Source organism: Oreochromis aureus, linkage group 19, assembly GCF_013358895.1.
Source record: "Oreochromis aureus strain Israel breed Guangdong linkage group 19, ZZ_aureus, whole genome shotgun sequence".
Taxonomy (NCBI): domain Eukaryota; kingdom Metazoa; phylum Chordata; class Actinopteri; order Cichliformes; family Cichlidae; genus Oreochromis; species Oreochromis aureus.
The window spans coordinates 19,283,917-19,296,342 of record NC_052960.1 but is presented as its reverse complement, the minus strand read 5'-3'; the positions used below and the strand labels follow the sequence as shown (position 1 = coordinate 19,296,342).

At 40.3% G+C, this 12,426-nt stretch overlaps 2 protein-coding genes across 2 annotated transcripts in view; one reads left to right on the top strand and one right to left on the bottom strand.

Annotated features, from left to right (window-relative positions):
• LOC116334833 (fibroblast growth factor receptor-like 1) overlaps nt 1–2,826 on the top strand; it is a 36,557-nt gene extending 33,731 nt beyond the window's left edge. The window contains exons 6-7 of the mRNA XM_031758379.2: nt 504–857; nt 1,316–2,826. Of these exons, the coding sequence (XP_031614239.2) occupies nt 504–857; nt 1,316–1,758 (797 nt within the window). The 3' untranslated portion in view covers nt 1,759–2,826. The remainder of the gene's footprint in view (nt 1–503; nt 858–1,315) is intronic.
• Nucleotides 2,827–4,096: 1,270 nt separating this feature from the next.
• On the bottom strand, nt 4,097–10,664 carry tacc3 (transforming, acidic coiled-coil containing protein 3). The gene is made up of 17 exons (XM_039603773.1): nt 10,508–10,664; nt 8,956–9,118; nt 8,503–8,621; nt 8,380–8,417; nt 7,148–8,261; nt 7,007–7,049; nt 6,729–6,873; nt 6,561–6,619; nt 6,350–6,480; nt 6,135–6,222; nt 5,913–6,038; nt 5,418–5,485; nt 5,286–5,329; nt 5,031–5,191; nt 4,776–4,882; nt 4,578–4,698; nt 4,097–4,490 (listed from the first exon to the last, which is right to left on the bottom strand). Exons 2-17 carry the CDS (start codon nt 9,115–9,117, stop codon nt 4,425–4,427), a joined length of 2,592 nt encoding a protein of 863 aa, XP_039459707.1. The 5' UTR covers nt 9,118; nt 10,508–10,664; the 3' UTR covers nt 4,097–4,424.
• Nucleotides 10,665–12,426: the final 1,762 nt, after the last annotated feature.

Sequence of the window (12,426 nt, the reverse complement as noted above, 5' to 3'; positions counted from 1 at the left end):
GCAGGAAATTCAGACAGCCTAATCACTGTTTCGGGTCTGATTATGACCAAGGAAAAACATGCCGTATCCATATTCCTCCTGCATGGATGAATGTGTAATCACGAATATGAGAAGAATACTAAGAAAGCAAGTTTGAGAGTTGGGGCTTGTGCCTTGGTGTTTGTACAGAGGGGAGAGAGAGCTCAGCTTAGAGACCATCCACCCAATCTGGAGCTGATTAAAGCCCAGCTGTCTGCCAGACCCACTGCCCCCCCCTTTTCCCATGAGAAATGTGTGCTGTACAACCAGGAGCAAAGAAAGAGAGGAAACTAATCACACATACTTCTTGTGTTACATGTGGTATTCTTCCCTCAATGTCAATTATAAGTTCTAAGCCTGAGGGTAATAACAGCGTGGAGGACTAAGACCTCCTCTGTCCGCAGAGGGGCTGTCATGTCAAAAGATGTCTGTGTGCATCTTGACAAGTTGGGTTTTGTTTTGTTTCTCTCTGTATGTCCACTCAGAGAGGACAAACTCCAAACCTGTCCTGACAGGCACCCACCCGGTCAACACAACGGTGGACTACGGCGGCACTACGTCCTTCCAGTGCAAAGTGAGGAGCGACGTTAAGCCGGTCATTCAGTGGCTCAAACGCGTGGAGACCAACGAGGAGAGCCGCTACAACTCCACGATCGAGGTGGGGGACCATAGGTTCGTGGTGCTCCCCACGGGTGAGGTGTGGTCGAGGCCCGACGGCTCCTACCTCAACAAGCTGCTCATTAGCCGCGCCAAGGAGGAGGACGCCGGCATGTACATCTGTTTAGGCGCCAACACCATGGGCTACAGCTTCCGCAGTGCCTTCCTCAGTGTGCTGCCAGGTGAGGCTCGAGGAATGTCTGTCTGCAGTGTTACAAGTAAACTGTAGAAAAGCTTGGATAAAGCCCGGTGCTATCAACCTATCAATCTAATCAAATATACAAAAAATTTGTTCTTTTTTTCTTTATGTATCTGCATTAGTGCAAATAGTATATGCATGCATAAATCAGTAAAAGGTACCTTTGGAGGCATCAGTATGTTTTGAACTAATTGGGCTATTTTCCCCATCAATTAATTATTAATCATTCAGTAAAAATGTAGCATTTTTAAACTTTATTTGATGCCGTTTTCCTCTCTTGTTCTGTTTTATGATTTTAAATCAAACATATGTTTCTCAGCAACCCATATTCAGCGATGAATAACAACAAGTAATGTGATAATAAAACTACAAGTGTTAGTTTGCAGGCAGACAACAGAGTATGGAAACGTTTAAAAGCTGGAATCTTGTTTTCTTTTACAGACACTAAGCCTCACATAACACCGATGTTTCCGCAAGCCTCCAGCTCCCTCCCCTGGCCTGTCATCATTGGCATCCCTGCAGTAATAGTGTTCATCTTTGGCATAGTGCTGCTGTGGTTCTGCCAAAGCAGAAAACACTGTCCTCCTCCCAGCTCCCCGGCCGCACAGGTACTGCAGAGCTCCCACCGGCTGCCGTACCGGGAGCGCGACAGGGGCTGCGCGGCTCCCTTGTCCAGCTCCTCCAGCCCCGAGAAAGACTGCGTGACATCCATGAACTATGAGGAGTACCTCGCGCAGCAGCAGCAGCAGCTCCTCCTCAGCCAGGGAGGACCAACAATTCCCACTAAAATCTACCCCAAAATCTACACAGACATTCACACACACACTCACTCCCACGTGGATGGGAAAGTACATCAGCATCAACACATTCATTTTCAGTGTTAGTGCCAAATATTCCCAAATACTCTCACTCCTCCAGTGCGGACATTAAGCTGCGGACTGAACAGCAGCTCTGGAGTGACACTCACCTGGCATTACTTTTTTAAAATGGAGATTTTTGGGAAAAGTGTACAATGTGTGGAAAAACAGTGGCCAGTGATACACACTTTTTGTTATTACATAAAAACTTCCATATTTGTTGCTCTCTTTTTTATACCTGTCAGATTCTCACACCACTAAAAATGGATTAATCCTTGTTGGGCACTTAATACTAAAAAGGACGGGGACGTTTTTATTTTATTTTTTAAGAGTGTGAGGTTAATAGCAGCTATTAGGACCAGCTGAAAGGTCTTCCTCATCAGATGAATTTTCCATTTTCTCAAATGAAAGTTGGTCTTTATCTTTCACATGCTCAGCTGTTGGAGCGCACAGATGAAAATGGTACTCAAGACTTACAAAAGGGCTGGTTTTACGCTCCTACTCAGGTTGTCCTTTTGTTTGTTAAAGATGCATTATGCTGGGAATGCTGACCACTATCCTTTATGTTACCTTTTTCCATCCCTGACTTCTGTTAAAAGTGATATAGTATAGACTGATAAATGTTTATTGTCTTTCACAGAGTGGAATAATTACATTGCCATGTCAACTGTGTTGGTCTACATTATCATTTTTTAACCTTTTTTGTGGTAGCTTCCCATCTGTAGTCAGTAGTATGTTGACAAACAAGAGAAGATGAGTCTTTTTGACATCAACCTTTTCCACCCACAGTTCATGAAGCTGTAGTCATTTATAATCAAACTGAGTCATGACTATTTAATTTATTTTGCTAAAAAATGTATCAAAGGTTTATTTTTCAGAGTAAAGCATTTTGCATATCTATGTAAAGTTATTACGTTGTTGTGTATAGTACATATTTGAATATTGTCACTCAGTTTATTCACATTTACTTCATGCCAATATTTAGATATTTTTTGTATGTAATTGGTTGTATTTGACAATCTTATTTGATGTACTCCAAGGTTTAAAAAAAAGTTTGAAGGTTTGATAGTTTGATTAAATGACCAGAAACAAAAAGAGGTGCATTCTTCCTGAAGATCAGTGGATTTTGGGTATTAGCTAAAAGCTGCAGTGTGCACTGTGATGAAGGCGTACCTTTCATGAAAACGTCAGGGCACGCAGGTCAGCTTTCTTCCTTTGAGTGGGTTGAAGTGTCCGCCGAGGGTGACACAGAGGGCATGCCCACAGAGGGGCAGAACGTGCTGGGATGAATGAATAGATACTGTACAGACACAAGAGCAGTCTCACAGTTGCTTTATAGATGAGTGATGGCCCCTGCAAGACTACACCAAACAACCAGCATCTTTTCTCATTTAAGTGAATTGACCCTCTGCTCCCCCCTCTCTAGTCTGCACCACCACCATCTACTCATTCAACTCCAATCTAGGTAGGATTTCCTTTCACCATTTAGGAAGTGCATTGTCCTGCTGTGGGAGTGATGTGACAGGACCCTGTGATTGCTCAGGAAAGAAGGGGAGCATTGTACCAAGTGAGCTCTTGTTTTGTTGCAAGTATGGCAGGATGGAGATGAGCTTTGGCTCCAGACAGATGACGGCCGAGTACACTGAGCGGCCTGTTTTTAAAGCAGATGCGTTTCACTGAGTCAAAAAGCTGTGGTATTGTCATGTCCATAAATAATGCTTTGAATACAAAATCCAGCTGATAAGATTCAATTATGAAGGCATGCACTGCCCTCTAGTGGTCAGGGTCCTGTATATCAGCCATTGCTAAAGTCAGCAGTGCTGCAGTCCACTTAAAACAGGGGTGTCAAACTCAAATACACAGTGGGCCAAAATTCAAAACTGGAACAAAGTCGCGGGCTAACGTTAATATTTATTGAAATATATTTATTCCTCCAGATATAAGAATGAATCTTTTCTTATGGACTCAAACACATTTTGCTGAAAAACTGAATATGGAACAAGCAAAGCTTAATACTAAACAATATATATATTAGCTGTATAATACCAGTAGGCCAGCTCTAATAGTAACTTGGTATGGCTTCGCGGGCCAAATGTAATTAGGCTGCGGGCCAAATTTGGCCCGCGGGCCAGAGTTTGACACCTATGACTTAAAACATCCAGAAAATCCCATGTGGTGTACCCAGTCTTTACTGCTCACTCCAAAGTGATTTACCTTGAAAATTGTTAAAAAATAAATAAATAAATAAAAAAAAAAAATAATAGACTGTAGGCTATAAATTGCTAATGCTAACCTGTTATATGCAACCAGTTCATACATTTAGGTCAGAGTGATGGGAATAATGAAAACCAACCTCCAGTCATCATTTTTAATTCACCTTTTATATAAACGTGTTTACATAAATATACATGTGTACATTCTTCTAAGTCATTTAAAAATTTGTTATAACTGCAGGCTACATGCAGTACCTCAACTGCCCACCAGTGGGCCCTGGCCCACAGTTTGGGAATCCCTGACTATAGCATACAAGCAAAACTAAAGATTGATGCAAAGATGATCACCAGATCAGCAAATCCTTTTTATTAACCTTTTTACAGTATTATAACATTGAAAGAGACAAACAGTACACTACACAAGAAGACACTCTGGACATGGAGATAAAGAACAGAAGCAAACAGCATTTAAAACCAAGTTCAGCCCTTTTGGACATTGGATATGAGTTCATCACAAAGTTTTGTGAGCTCCTCTGCCTCCTTCTCCTGTAACAAGAGAAGAATTTGGAAATAAGAAAAAGAAGAAAGGTGATAATACTGCTGCAAATTCATGAAAATAAGGTGTTGACTTGCCTTCTGCTCCAAGCTCTTCTCCAGTGACTGCACTTTCAGCTGCTCTCTGCGCAGCTGTACTTGAAGCGCAGATAACTCAGCCTTGTATTTGGATCGCACCTCAGCTATTTCTTCATTTGCACTGATGGTGAGAATTAAATTAAAGTTAGTCAACGCAAGTCTCCCGATGCTTCAACATAAAAGGCCAGAGTTTCTTACTGGCTAATTTTCTCCTCGGCATGAGCTTTAAGTGTTTGATAGCGCTGCTCCTCCTTTTTGATCCTTGCCAGGTAGTCCTGTGCACAAGACTTCAGAGTGTCTTCATTCTGGGTAGAGGATGCAGAAAATATTTCAACATTTAAATCTTAACCTTAAAAAAAAAAAAAAAAAATTAATAATAATAATAATAATAATAATAATAATAATAAAAATGTGAAATTATAGCAAACATTTGTCTGGTTTCCATGAGCTGACCTTTTTGTAACCTTCTATAACTTCCTTGTACTTCTCCAGCCTCTTGAAGAGCTCGGCGAAAGATCTCTCCATAGCGTTCAGGTCGCTGGATACTTGCTCCTTCTCCAACAGAGCTGCATTGAGCTTCACCTGGGCCACCTCCCTCTCCTTCTCTTGATCAGCTGACCAGTGGCAGGAAATTTTAAATTAAATGTTTGACAAAATACCCCACGCATTAACACTTCTGATGAGCGTAACATGTACATATTAACTTACCCATCATCTTTGCGATCATGAGCTCAAATTCAGCTATTATTTTCCTATGAAGGACACAAAATGTGGTCAAAGATCTTCAAAATTGATTTTATATAAAAACAACAAGAAATTTTAAAGTGATGCACAGCTCACCTCATTTCTTGCCCATCATCAAGCAGTTTATTGTACTTCATACACCACTGCTCCTCTTTTTCTTTAACCTATATGACAGAGAAATGTACACTTTATTTTTTTTTCTTGAGACTAATAATAGTGCCTATCATCTAGAAAACCCATTACTCTGAAATTTAAAAAAAAAAAAAAAAAATTACGCTCAATTTCAATGCCACACATTTATTCTTTGGATCCTGAGGAACTTTGCATGAACCACAATTCAAAATAATCCATATTAATCTTATCTGGCCTTTGGTACAGCCAATTAGTCCAGCATGACTGAAACAAATCTTAGTGCCATGTTACTTTTAACCTTCTGATTGGCTGCTACATGTAGATACAAATTTTGATCTTTGTGTTTAAAGTGTAGCTAAACCTGATTATTTTAAAATAAAAAAAATGAAAGTATCATAATTTAATGCGGATGTTTTCATGTTCAAATGCTGTATGGATGTGAAAAGCCAGACAACCTACTTCTGCCTGCACTTTGGCGATTGCTGCATCCATGTCTTTCTGACTGTACTTCAGCACTTCGATGATGGCATCTTCGGTGTTTGCTGGCTGCGGGAAAGAAGGGACGAAGCTCTCAAGGACTGGAGTCTAGATGACATAAGTGGAGATGATTTCAATAAAGTTAGCAGAAATAAGAGGCGATGAGAAATGACAGGTCCAGTGGAGAGAGCACAAGAGACTCACCGGTGCTGCTGCATCGTCAAGCAGTCTGAAGTCATCTTTTTGTGGACCATTTGCCGCTTTTTTATCTGCCGTCTGTGGTGTTTCAAGCCTGAATTAAACAGAACAAAGTGAAGATGTTTCCTTTCCGATAAATTTATTTTACAGAAAATCAAAAGCAGATCAAATTCGGCTCTAATGTCCAGTGACAGCAGCGGCACAACAGAACTACACCGTACCGTAAAACAGGGGCAGCAGGGGGAGGGGCTTGAATCTGAGCACCCGGGCCTGCAGACTTCTTTGGGCTCTCCCTCAGGAGGGGATCAAATTTTAGGTACAAGGACTGTTTCCTTAGTGCGGACTCCTTGAACTGTTGATGAGAAAATGTAAACACTTAGAACCTTGTGGTTGAGGATTTAGTCATTAAACAAAGATAAAGAAAGCACTTACACCGCTGGACCCAAACTGTTCGAGGTAGTCAATCTGTCCATCAAAGTCACTGGTCATGACTGGAGATAAAGATCGTGGGTTAAAAGCAGAAAGAACGTCCCATTACTGCTAAGGACTGAACAAAAGCACGGTTTGGTTCAAACAGAGCTGAAGCCAACAATTACTCACACATTGCTCCAGGAACAAACTCGTCATTGAAGTCTAGCATGTCAGCTTGCGCCTTCTGCTCAGGCTGAGAGGGTTCAGAGGACTCAGGGAGATTCTGCACTGGTTGTTTGGTGTCAAGGTCAGAGGCAACCTTGTTATCTGCAACCTGTCATTCCATAATAAACAGATGTTTGTTAAAAAAAAAAAAAAAAAAAAATAAAAAAAAAACCCCACACACACACAACCCACACATACACAATATGGTGAGAGTTGCATCAAAGTACATTCCTCCAACTTACCTCTACAGGGATCGGTTCAGCAGCTGGCAAACTCTCTTCACCACTGAGAAGGTGAAAACTTTTAGAGTGAATCTACTGTGAAATATGGCACTACTGGTATGTGAAGTGTCTACTGCTAATAAAAACTATACTTTCTCTTACCATGCTGGTGGTTCAGCCTCCTTTGTCACAGGGACATCAGTTTGCTCCTGAACTGCGGTTTCCACTGGTTCTGGGCTGGATTTCCTGCTGCACACGGGGGAGTTGTTTACAGCCGTTTTTGTGCCAAAAGGATTGAAGTTTGGGTCGTCAAACTTTTCAAAGTCAAAGGAGTAAGAACTTTTAGGACGTAAAGCATCAGCATCACCATCACTGACTTCAGGCTTCACTTCGGCTTCTTTTGGTGGTTTGACATCAGACACCTGCTTTGGCTCTTTAGGTCTTACACCAGTTGGCCTTTTGCCAAATTTCTTAGGTGGCGGTTTCCGTTTGACTTCAGCACCATCATCAAAATTGAATTCAAGTTTGACAGGCCCTTCCTTGGTTGGGCCTTCCTGAACTGGGTCATCAGCTGGCTGGGATTCAGCAGGAGGGGGTTTTGCGGTATCGGCAGATATCAGATCCACTGTAGCTTCAGGCTTCACCTCACACTGAACAGGCAATTCTTGGGCCACCTCAACAACAGATGGTTTGTTTTCCTCTGCAGGTGCATCATCGTTTGACACCTTTCTCCCAAGGACAGGTGAATTTGGAATTTTAGAGCCACCAGTCTGGAAGGGATTGACTGCGTCAAGGTTGTCAAAATCAAAGTTATAAGAACCTTTTGCTGGGAGTGGAGCATCTTCTGCAAAACTGCTGGACGACTTCTCTTGATCTGTGCTTGAAGACGCAGCACCAAGCTGTTTTTCATCGGGTGTAGCAGGCCATGAATCATCTTCCTCGACCGCTGGAACCTTCTTCACTATAACCACACTGCTCTCTGTGGAGCCGATATCTGCAGAAAGATCAGCGAGTGAGTTTTCTACAGACGCGCTGAATGGAAGGGTCTCATCTAGTGCCGATTCCATTTTGATAGGCTCCTCCACGATGTTCACTGGTGGTGTGTTTTCAGACTTGCTATGATCTGCAGGGGGGTTTTCAACAGCAGGCCTCATAGGTGAGAGAGCCATCTTGTTAGATCCCTGAAACGGATTGATGTCATCAAGGTTTTCAAAATCCAGCATGTAGCCACCTTTGCTTTGTATTGGCATGTTGTCATCGGGATAAGAGGACACTTCTGCAGGGGGAAAGAAAAAAAGTCATGAAGTTATCTGCTAATCTCTCAGCAGTGGTAGGGGGAAAAAAATACATAAAGCTCATAACTTACAAGTTTCCCAAAAAAATAAATAAATTACCTTCTTTGGGTTGCTCAGTGGCTTCCTGTGGCAAAGTACTGCAAAACCAAAACATGATAGGTTAACTAAATGCAACACTTATTTCAATAGAGGCATACTGGTGAACGACAGTCATTAACTTACTTTGATTTATCCAAATCCATAACTTTTGTATTCTCGTCAACACTCAATAAATTGACAGACTTGTTGGGCGACAGAATTCTTTTAGTCACAGGGTCTCTTCTCGGAGTCTGAAAACAAACCTACACACAAATTATTTAGTCAGTAGTCATAAGTAGTCAGCTGCCCCCAAAAGGCCTGTTTTGAGCCTAGAAAAACCTTTTGTGTCTACAAATAACTGCATTTCTTTTTCTCTATATAGGTTTTCTTGTCCATCTTATTAAAATTCTGTTAACACTGGTTAGAGACAAACAGGCTGAGGTCAGAGTTCATATAGTTGCAAAAGTAAATATTTTACATCTGATAGTCAAGAGTGAAAGACAGTCACTCCATTTATGATTGCTGACTAACATTAGCTTTCTGCCCAGGGCTACACTGCCTTGTGACTATAAAATTGAATGGGATGCAAGTGTTTACCTTTACCCCCTTTGGTACAGTCTTGTTGGGTAGGTTTTCCGTCTGGCGTAGGATGGAGGGCCTTCCAGTCGGCTGATCCAGGGCAAATATGTCGTTAGGCAAGTTGTGCTTTCCTCCTGGGCAGACCCCACGATTTTCATCATTAACATCAACAGAGCTCATCCTGTAAAAACAGAGAAACAAACTGTTATGCGACTGTACTGGGACCTCTAACCCTTACCGCTGAAGGAGGCGTCAGTCTTAAAGCTGCAACCAGTTGATAAGGCACTCTTCTGGTTGCAGTTTACTCAGTGTGGGTGGAGAGCAAGAGAGAAACATAATGTAAGATTTACACAAGAACTAAGGCACATATACTGAGCCAGTACTTCTGCTGATGAAGTTCTTATAACTCATTTTAACGTCTCTCCAGGTGGTTTGCAGCAAGGCTACTGTTTGTCTTTAATCCCACCACTTTCTACATGTGTTTTGCCTCTCCAATTCAAATTCAACCTGATGCAGCCTGTCTCGGGTTTAGTTTAGTTACTTTAATCAGCTGAATTATTTTTTAAGTTCAAGTAAAATCAGTCAAAAAGCAGGTCCCTCCTTTTTTTTTAAAAAAACAACAACAAAACAAAACAAGTTTAACACTCTTACATATACACCCTGATAACTGTTGCGAGCTGTATGTGTGCACAACGAAATATTTAAGGTCGAATTAGCCCTGCAGCAGTTGCATGGTTTGGCCACCAGATGGCTTTGATGAGTTTATTTTTTCACACTCAAATGGCAGTCAGTGTCAACAACTTGGTAACAAATAATGCTTTTAGATAATATAGCATTATCAGTTTAAAATAAACTCCTAAATATTCATCCGCCAGTTTTGATAAATCCTGTGATATAAATATTTAACTAAGCCTTGGACTTTAGTCTTTAGACTTACTGCTATTTAAGTCATGTATTATCCCAGAGGCCCCTTGATGATTGAAGCATTATTGGGAGGAATGAGCCTTCCAAGTTATTTTAACTGGTTAAACTTTATGACTCACATGACCAAGCAGCAACACGTGATTTCTAGTAGCCACAAAAGTTAGCATGCCTAACTTTACAAACCTGGTTACAAATAATGGATAGCAAACTAACTTTAACTGACGTCTTAAAGGCTCTACAGACATTTGCTGGCACTGAAGCGGTAGATAAATCCCCCACTGTCTCTGATGGATGCCAGGAGACCAGTGTTTCATTCAGCCGTTACTTATTAGTAAGAGGACAACAATGCACATAAACCGCAGAGTAAAAGCCTCGGCGTGGTTAGGTTACAAAGAACAGACATCTACTGCCTACTCAATTTTACAAATTTTTCATTAATGCTAATGCAACTTTCGACACCCTGTACACACTAGCACCGATAGAGTTAACGTCAACAGTAAAGTGACAACAGCATCTTTGCTAGCTAACCAGTACACTTCAGTTAACACAAAGTCGAAGAAAATAAAATCTCAACATCATATTTTAAAATACCAAACATTGCCAGAAATAACATACTAAACTGTAACCCCGTGTATCTATCACTTACCTCAATAAAACATATGGTGCTGAGAGAAATTATGTCTTCGTCTACAGTGACGATGAGAAATGAAGTAGCTTTGAAAAACCCTCGGCTTGCCTGGGCGACAACCGTTTGGATTTTAAAAGTCGTGAAACTCACCAATTAGATCGGGGGAAGCGTTCAAAGGGAACGCACTTCCCGGTTAAGTAGCCAATCCGTGAAAGAACGGATGTGATGTATTTTGGTGACTGCGCACCCGAGTCAGCGTTAAAGATGACAGGAATGGCAAGCTAATGCGCTCAACAACTAAACTGTTACACACTCCTTAAAACAAGACTATCACACAGTGTGGTAAAAACAACAAAAATATATTTAAAAGAAAAACTTACGCTAAGTTTTTTTTACAGTTCTGGATTTTGAATTACTTTACTACATTAGAAAGGGATTCGTTTATTTTTGTTTTTATCTTCTTATTTACTGTCATGACACGCATTTAGATACGTATATCCCGTAGGTGACGTAGGTTTTCGTATCTATCAATAATCTGCTTCATCAAACATTAGACATGGCTAGTTGAGCGTCTGCATCATTAGTCTAACGTGATCCAAATGACATTGTTCATGTTCAATCAGTCCTTTCATCATTAATGTGTTTGTTTGTTTTTGTTTTATTCTTATTTTTGTTAATTATTATTATTATCATTCTAATTTCTGCCTTCAGGCTGTTAGTATTATGCTTGAATATTTCTTAATCGGATGTCTTTAGGTTTCTTTAGTTTTGAACTTTGGATAATTTTACCTATATAAGCATTGTGCATTTTGATGTGTGTATTTAAACTTATTATTAGCCTATTGTCACCCTGAACTTCTAAGAGGTAGTTTATTGACATATACAGTATTGTTGAAAAGTCTTGACCTCCTCCCCCTCTTTTAATATATAGGTGCAGTGATTTATTGAAACATGTAAAATATATATCTATATCTATATCTATCTATATATACATACATATATATATATATATATATATATATATACATACAGAAATGCAGTATATGAGGTAAAAAAAGACATTCAAAGATCTTTGGATCTTGGCTCTTTCTTTTGACAAGGTCCCCAACACCTCCGACTGAAATGCAGCCTCAAACCACGACAAATTCTCTACTGTGTTTTACAGATGTCTGAAGACACTCACTGTTGGACCTTGTATAAAGCGTTGTATAAAGCGCTTTGAGTGCTCAGTGAGAGTAGAAAAAAGCTATATAAGAACCAGTCCATTTACCATTTACCATTTCTTTGGACCTCTCTATATTGACAGTTTTAACCAGAAATTTCACATTTGGATTCATCACTATATAAGACTTGCTGCCACTGATTTTCAGTCAGATTTCTTCTTCAATTTAGCATACAGATTTTTCTCACTGTCTCTGTTACTTAAGGATGGCTTTTTAACAGCCATCTTTGTGCTGTAGACAGTTTTTCAGGACTGTCACTTCTTCTGTTCTCCACTTATCCAGTTTTCGCAGATTATATCATATCATCATAAAGGTTATGCCTATGAAACTGTTATTATTGAAATTTTGTTTTCTTGAAAGACTGGTAGTAACAAAGTGCCTACATAATTCAGGGTTAAGAAAGAGATTTCGGGATGTCATTCCTGGAATCCGCTGGAAATACTTACCTTCTGCCCTGAGTGCTCCAATTACCACAGAAACCACTGTCACCTCCACTCTCCACATCTTCTCGAGCTCAACAAACAAAAGAAAGCAATAAATTCAGTAATCCCCCCGCAAAAAAAAAAAACAACAACAAACAAAACAAAAACAAAAAACAAATCAAGACAAAAACCCTAGAACAAAACAAACAAACATTTAACTGGATAAACATTTAACAACTTTCACTTGAACAGCAGGTGGCGGTATGCCCCGTTCAATAGTCTGTTCATAAAA

What these genes read in the sequence shown, in the direction of transcription:
- tacc3 (XM_039603773.1), bottom strand. Translation starts at nt 9,117, where the DNA reads ATGAGCTCTGTTGATGTTAATGATGAAAATCGTGGGGTCTGCCCAGGA. An exon ending in AACAGTTTGGGTCCAGCGGT is followed by an intron (nt 6,481 to 6,560) that starts GTAAGTGCTTTC and finishes TCTCATCAACAG; the next exon opens with TTCAAGGAGTCCGCACTAAG. An exon ending in TTGACGATGCAGCAGCACCG is followed by an intron (nt 6,039 to 6,134) that starts GTGAGTCTCTTG and finishes TATGTCATCTAG; the next exon opens with ACTCCAGTCCTTGAGAGCTT.